Genomic DNA, 6,467 nt, shown 5'->3' on the forward strand with positions numbered 1-6,467 from the left:
GGACTACGGATGAAGCTACAATGAGGTAAGAGGCATGACACACTGATGACAGTTGTCACCACAACAAATACGTGACATAATCGTAATGTTTGTCTACACACACAATAGACACCCTTAGCAAAAAACGTTATGGTGTAACGGTATTATCGTAAGGGGGAAAATACCGTGATTTGGGTTCGACCTTTAGCAAGATGCACGCTATATTTAGTACGCTGTTGCCACGAGAATAGCTTTGATTTCGCGCGGTACAACCATTTTTGTCACCATATAAGCGATACAAGGTGAAATGCGTACGGTCACTATGCAATATTTGGCTAAAACACGTACCGTTGGTCACAACGATAAATCAGCCCCCATAACGTTTATGCTGCAGCTTCAACGCTATTTGGGTGATCAAGGTACGAGTACCGTAAAAAATAGCGTTACCGTTGTTTGCTAAGGGTGTCTAGTGTATCGTCACACTACACACATTGTCATATTGTCACACCTCCCCCTGGTGACATCACGTCAACAGTTAACTACGGTAACGAACAGGAGGAACGAGACCAGCACGGTTGCGAAGACGATGACCACCAACTTGAAGAGGTTGGGCTGGTACATCAGAATCAGAATCACTAGTACTTGAAGCACATGCATCATCATACTCAGGCACACTCACACTTGACGGCTTAATTAGATCAATATTGACAGTCTTCACCGAATGTCGACCATTAGTGTCTTGAACAATTACGGCTGTTCGCTTCTGGCGGCGATCTCCCTGCCGCAACATCACCGTGGAACCAACACTGTAGGGGTTCACACACCCAACAGGCTGAACAAAAATCAGCAGAGGACAACTCACTTTCCACGTAGTCTCGCACAACAGCCGCTTTACTACACAAGCTATCAACCCATGCACTGGGGGACATGTCACAACGTTCATCGTCCACAATCAAGCCATGAGGTACCCAGCCACACATGGCTTCACTTGGGGAAACACCAAGCGCAGAGTGGGGACGAATACGATAATAGTACAATAATACATTCAAAGCAGACACCCAATCGTCGGATTCCTGCACAGTCTTGCGAATTAAAGTCAGCAAAGTCCGGTTAAAACGCTCTACACCACCTTGACTTTGCGGATGACGCACTGCGCCATGTCGCACTGCGCCATGTCGCACCTCTACACCAAATGCATCATACAAAGACGTAACTACCTGATTGACAAATTCTGTTCCATTGTCACAACGTACAACTGCTGGGGCACCCCAGCGGGAACATACATCCACAAACGCAGCTGCTACAGACGGACCATCATGGCGAACCAATGGGACAACCTCGACCCACTTAGTAAACATATCGGTACAGACAAGAACACAATGATACCGGTGGCTTCTATTCGGACCCAACTCAAGGGTATCGAGCTGTACTACATTCCACGGACCAGATGGAATAACCGGACGTGTTGGCTCAGCAACAGGCCCACGCTTCGAATTAGCAGCAGCACACACATCACACGACTGACAAACAACAGCCATACTACTAAACAACTCGCACGCAACAGCTTCCATGTGGTCTCCCAACTGGAATGACCGCTCACAGCATGGGCACGACACACCACTCGCTGCTGCAATGACTGAGACACAACTGGTACAACACGCACATCATTCGGCGGTACCTTCACACTACGATACAAGTAACCATCATCAGATACAGACAACTGAGACTTCAATTTCTTAAATACCGGGTCGGAAATCTCACGACCATGACGCACTGACTCAATCACACTAACAACAACAGGATCAGACTTCTGCGCATCAAGAATGTCCTGTAACACAATAGCACTCACAATCTTCGGGGGTGCAGAGACGGCAGCAACTACATCTGGCTTGGCTGATTTCTTCCAGCAGCGGATGAACAAATCTGGGACACGCGTCAGCTTGTCAGCCTTGTTCTGCTGGGACGATACCCACTCAATGGTGACGGACAGCTTCGCGGTCGCGACAATGTCGTCGATGATGTTTAGTCGTTGGCGAACCAACACTTCGTTCAGACCGGACACCTTGACACGCCGCTCATTGTTCAGGCACGACTTCACCCAGCCGTACACGGTCTTGGAATCAGTGACAAGACGGATGTTGCTGGCGTTCCATTCGACTGCCGTCGACAACTCACGGATTACTGCTTCCAATTCTGCGATGTTGATATGTTTCTTCTCGTCGGCATCGCGAAGCCAAGACTTGTCCTCCATGACTTCACCACCAACTTCGGCAACAATGCCATATGCGACATCAGACGCATCGCACCACACGGTGAGCTGCTGCTCGTTTACTGACGCATTCCACACGCCTGTGGCCGGATCCTCATCTTGGACGCGACTTGCTAGTTCGGCACAACAGGTTACCACATCATTGGGGACGTCATCATCCCAACCACCACCATCACGACACGCTAGGCGCTTCAGAAAGCTGCAGGCAGGTCGTAGCCACGAGCACACGGGATAGTGCGATACCAGTCGGCCGCACCACGAGAATACACCACGCTTGGTCAGCTTGCCACACTCGAGACTCACTCCGTCTCGACGCTTCCAACGGGTTTGACAATCTTGGCCCGTAAACAGCTGAAGTCCAAGTACTCGGGCGGAATTGGCGGGCTCAGCTGGCTTCGTGCGCAGGCCATAGCGCTCGAGGGTATCCGCAACAGCCTTCGTCTGCGGTTTCGGGACGTACAGATCGTCAACGTAATTGTCAACACCATCGTGATCGCGCGTGCACCACTTGACTATTACGTCCATGAACTTCGGTGCAACACTTAACCCGAAAGCCATGCGGGTCATCACGTACAGCTTTCCCCTCTATTTCACACACTGATACCGTAGCAACTCAGGTGACATACGGACTTGCAGGTAGGCCTTTCGAATATCCAACATCTCATACTCGTTGGCATCGTGCGTACGCCACTCACGCAACTTCTCGCCACACACGGAGGCATCCATACCGGGCTGAGACACGAGGGCACGGTTCAGCGCACGGTAGTCGAGGCAAGGCCTAACTGGTGTAGTAGGCTTGTGCTCCTGGCTGACTGCAAGCCATGGCAGAATTGCAGCAGGAGCTCTGTGTACCGCTTCATCATGCTCGATGAGCCATCCTTTACCGATCCAGGAGTCCACTTCATGCTGGAACAGCTTCTCCTGATCATCACTAAGTTTCCGGGGGTACTCCCCAATGCCGCTGCCGATGCGTCCGGTAGGTGGCCTGTCGTCCTTCCACCTCCATGCTGCCTGCCAACACTGCTCAGCTGCTAGCCACTTTATCTGACCATCCTCGACGGATAGCGTCACGTCCTCACCGTCTTGCACCACGCTAACATGCCGAGACGGGTGCTGATCCGGCGACTGCAGAGCATCGCTTACGACAGACGACACAGGCTCGGCACTGGCGGGTGACGGACCAAACAACACGGACTGCAGATCACCTGACTCAGAGTACTGCAACCTGACGCCACCGATGGCACGGACAAGGTCAGATCCCAGCAACAGGTCAGCATTAATAACCGACAGCTCAGGAACTACAAACGCAACAACACGGGTAGGCGGCAAATTTACGGGTCCATCCAGGCGACGAATCGTTAGTGAAATTGACCCCGAAATCGGCAGGGCTTCGCCATCCAGGGCGAGGAGCTTCTCCTGCTTTACCGCCGACACTTGGCTGCACATCTTAGCCGCACGTATAAAGCCAGACGACACTAGCGTGCGAGCCGACCCGGTGTACGTGTCCAGCATGGCCCCTCCACAGCACCAGTCATCCGGCTTGGCCGACTCCACGTCCACATAGATCCTCGGCAAGGGCAGGCGCGTGCACCGTCTGAGTTTTTTGGTGTCTGGAAACCACCTTTTTTCGGGCAATCTTGCCAAAGGGGGCAGCTTCAGAACGTGTAAGCGTGAAACAAGTCGCAGCAATAACGCTTTGTTCCACGTTCTAAAGCATTTAAAAGTGTTCATATGAGCCACATGGGTATGTGTGCCGCTGGTGATTTCAGGCGCATGATAAGCCAGCTTACGAATTATTCAAAGTTGAAATGCATGAGAGCGTTTCTGCGTTTACACTTTACACTATGTACAGTCAACCTTGCTATTAGCGACCGTCGATTGTGCATGAGAAAAAGTGTCGTTATCTGCGAGTTGTCGTTATCCGCCGGGCTGAAAGTATGCAGCCATATGGTTACTACAGTCCATTCATTGGAAACTGGCACCCTAACTTTTTGGTGTCTCCCGCACATATGTAGTTGTAGATATCATGAAAACAACAGTACACCCTGCATTGTGTTACCCGTGCAATTACTCCTTGCCACATTTGAGACCTGAAAGTCCAAGAACAGGGAAACAGAAATCCAGCCAGGTTTTACAAAATTAGTACAGGTATGCCATGGGAAAATGTATGGAGAGGCAGATCCCAAACCCAGATTTTCGAGATTTAAAGTGGGTTTTTGATCCTCAATTCGGCCCAAATCGGACTTTCAAAAGCCAGCGGGACTATTTCCGATGAATGGACTGTAGGTTTGAAGATTGTGTCGTTGTTCGTGAATTGTTGTTACACCGGAAGTTGTTACTCACAAGGTTGACTGTAGTCTGATCTTTCTCTTCATTCTCCCATTTGCAGATCAATCAAATCACACAGTGCCAGCAGCAGCAGTAGCAGCAGCCACACACCCAGCATGTCATCTCTTAGCCTGCTGTCTGGTCTTGGTGGCCGTAGCTCGGTCAACACATCACTATACAGGGGGCTGTACGATGATGACGACGATGATGATGACAATGTCAATGAGGGCAATGGTCAGAGCTCCGTGGGAGATTCTCAAGACAGTGTCCTGGATAAAGATGTGGCGGAGGAGAGGCAGCGGGTCTTGTCGGGGAACTGTGAAAATAGCCTGCTTTTGCTGAAGAATTTAACCAAGGTACGCTGGCACTACTAGTATAATATGCCGCATCTCTTGATAATAATGATAATCTCACCTATTTAAAACCAACGTTGAACGTGCACACCGAGTTCTAGTATGCCCTGTACTTCTGACAGCAATGTCAGCAGGTCTTGCTTCGTGTCAACATGCAATGATGCAGGTCTTGCTACGTGTCAACATGCAATGATGCAGGATATGCTGAACAGTACAGTACTGTACTGGTGACGCTGGCGTGTGTGATGATGGTATGCATTGCTGCTACTATGACATCGTAGTGATCGTACCAATTGTGGTAGAGTAATGATGCAATGCTATGATGTAATGCTATGATGTACAAGTAATGCACTGCTGCTCTGTATGTGCAGTAATTATGTCTGGGCAATGAAGCAATGTGAGAATGTATTGTGAGAATGGTACACACCGATTCAAGATCGGACTCGGATGGAGAGCCAAGCATAAATTATCGCGCAATGTTATCGCATGAGCTGATTGTTTAGTAACTGGTGGTGTTAGTGGACATTAGCGCAACTTGTGGTTCCTGGGTTTCTTTTCTATACATTCAAGGTCACTTTTGCTTTTCTATGCGTCGGGTTAAATTTTAACTCTATTTGTGTTTGCATGCCCGTGTGCATGTGCGTGTATGCGCGTGTGTTGGTTTTTTGTGTGTGCATGTGCGTGTATGCATGCTTGCTTGTGTATGCATGCTTGCTTGTGTATGCATGCAAGGTGTGTATGCATGCTTGTGTGTGTGTGCATGCGTGTGTGTGTGTGTGTGCATGCTTGTGTGTGTGCATGCTTGGGTGTGCATGCTTGGGTGTGCATGCTTGTGTACTCTTTCTGCAGATGTATGGCGAGCAGCGTGCCGTCAATGAGATGTGTCTTGGTGTGGAGCCTGGCATGGTATGTACAGTCGTCCCTCTCTAATCCGGCACTTTATAATCCAGCACCCTCGATAAACCAGCACACTTTTCAGTAGCCAAAATGTCCTCTTCATGCACATTGCAGCAGTAAATCAGATTTGTTAATCCAGCACCCTCCCTAATCCAGCAGATTTTCGTGGCACAAATGGTGCCGGATTATAGAGGGACCACTGTACTTGTGTGTACTTGTGTGTAGCAACTAGGTTTCCTACAGTCTGCTATTGCAAACTGCACGATGTGTAGCAGAGGATGAATGACAAGGTTTCATTCTATGAGTTAGCGCCTCTCGCGTCCTCTCCCGTTCTGTATGTGTCTCTTGCTCCCCTCTCATTCTCTGTGTGTGTGTGTGTGTGTCTCTCTATCTCTCTCTCTCTATCTCTCTCTCTCTCTCTCTCTATCTCTATCTCTCTCTCTCTCTCTCTCTCTCTCTCTCTCTCTCTCTCTCTCTTCTTTGCACTTGCACAATGGGCTAAAGGTATTCTAGTGTGAATCCGTGGTGGCTATGTTCTATGGTTACTTCATCGGATCACCTGTTGCTGATTACAACACCCAGCAAGGTCGCCAGGTGTTTGTGCGGCACCTGGGAGCATTCTTCTGTGGCGACAATCCTGT

The 6,467-nt window shown here is 49.5% G+C and overlaps 2 protein-coding genes across 2 annotated transcripts; one reads left to right on the forward strand and one right to left on the reverse strand.

The window, feature by feature from the left end:
• Positions 1-514: 514 nt before the first annotated feature.
• Positions 515-2,806, reverse strand: LOC135816829 (uncharacterized). The gene is made up of 3 exons (XM_065329929.1): positions 1,580-2,806; positions 1,263-1,325; positions 515-757 (listed from the first exon to the last, which is right to left on the reverse strand). Exons 1-3 carry the CDS (start codon positions 2,804-2,806, stop codon positions 515-517), a joined length of 1,533 nt encoding a protein of 510 aa, XP_065186001.1.
• Positions 2,807-4,513: 1,707 nt separating this feature from the next.
• LOC135816635 (ABC transporter ced-7-like) lies at positions 4,514-6,108 on the forward strand. Its single transcript, XM_065329794.1, has 2 exons — positions 4,514-4,932; positions 5,779-6,108. The coding sequence occupies exons 1-2, from the start codon at positions 4,693-4,695 to the stop codon at positions 5,857-5,859; spliced, it is 321 nt and encodes a 106-aa protein (XP_065185866.1). The 5' UTR covers positions 4,514-4,692; the 3' UTR covers positions 5,860-6,108.
• Positions 6,109-6,467: the final 359 nt, after the last annotated feature.

This window comes from Sycon ciliatum, chromosome 5, assembly GCF_964019385.1.
Source record: "Sycon ciliatum chromosome 5, ocSycCili1.1, whole genome shotgun sequence".
NCBI lineage: Eukaryota > Metazoa > Porifera > Calcarea > Leucosolenida > Sycettidae > Sycon > Sycon ciliatum.

Excerpts from the sequence above, each read along its gene's own strand:
- LOC135816829 (XM_065329929.1), bottom strand. The coding sequence starts at position 2,806 with ATGGCTTTCGGGTTAAGTGTTGCACCGAAGTTCATGGACGTAATAGTC. Across the intron at positions 1,326-1,579 it reads TGGTGTGTCGTGCCCATGCT|TGGGTCGAGGTTGTCCCATT; the intron begins GTGAGCGGTCAT and ends ATGTTTACTAAG. Across the intron at positions 758-1,262 it reads TAGCAGCTGCGTTTGTGGAT|GGAGATCGCCGCCAGAAGCG; the intron begins GTATGTTCCCGC and ends ATGTTGCGGCAG.
- LOC135816635 (XM_065329794.1), top strand. The coding sequence starts at position 4,693 with ATGTCATCTCTTAGCCTGCTGTCTGGTCTTGGTGGCCGTAGCTCGGTC. Across the intron at positions 4,933-5,778 it reads TGCTGAAGAATTTAACCAAG|ATGTATGGCGAGCAGCGTGC; the intron begins GTACGCTGGCAC and ends CTCTTTCTGCAG.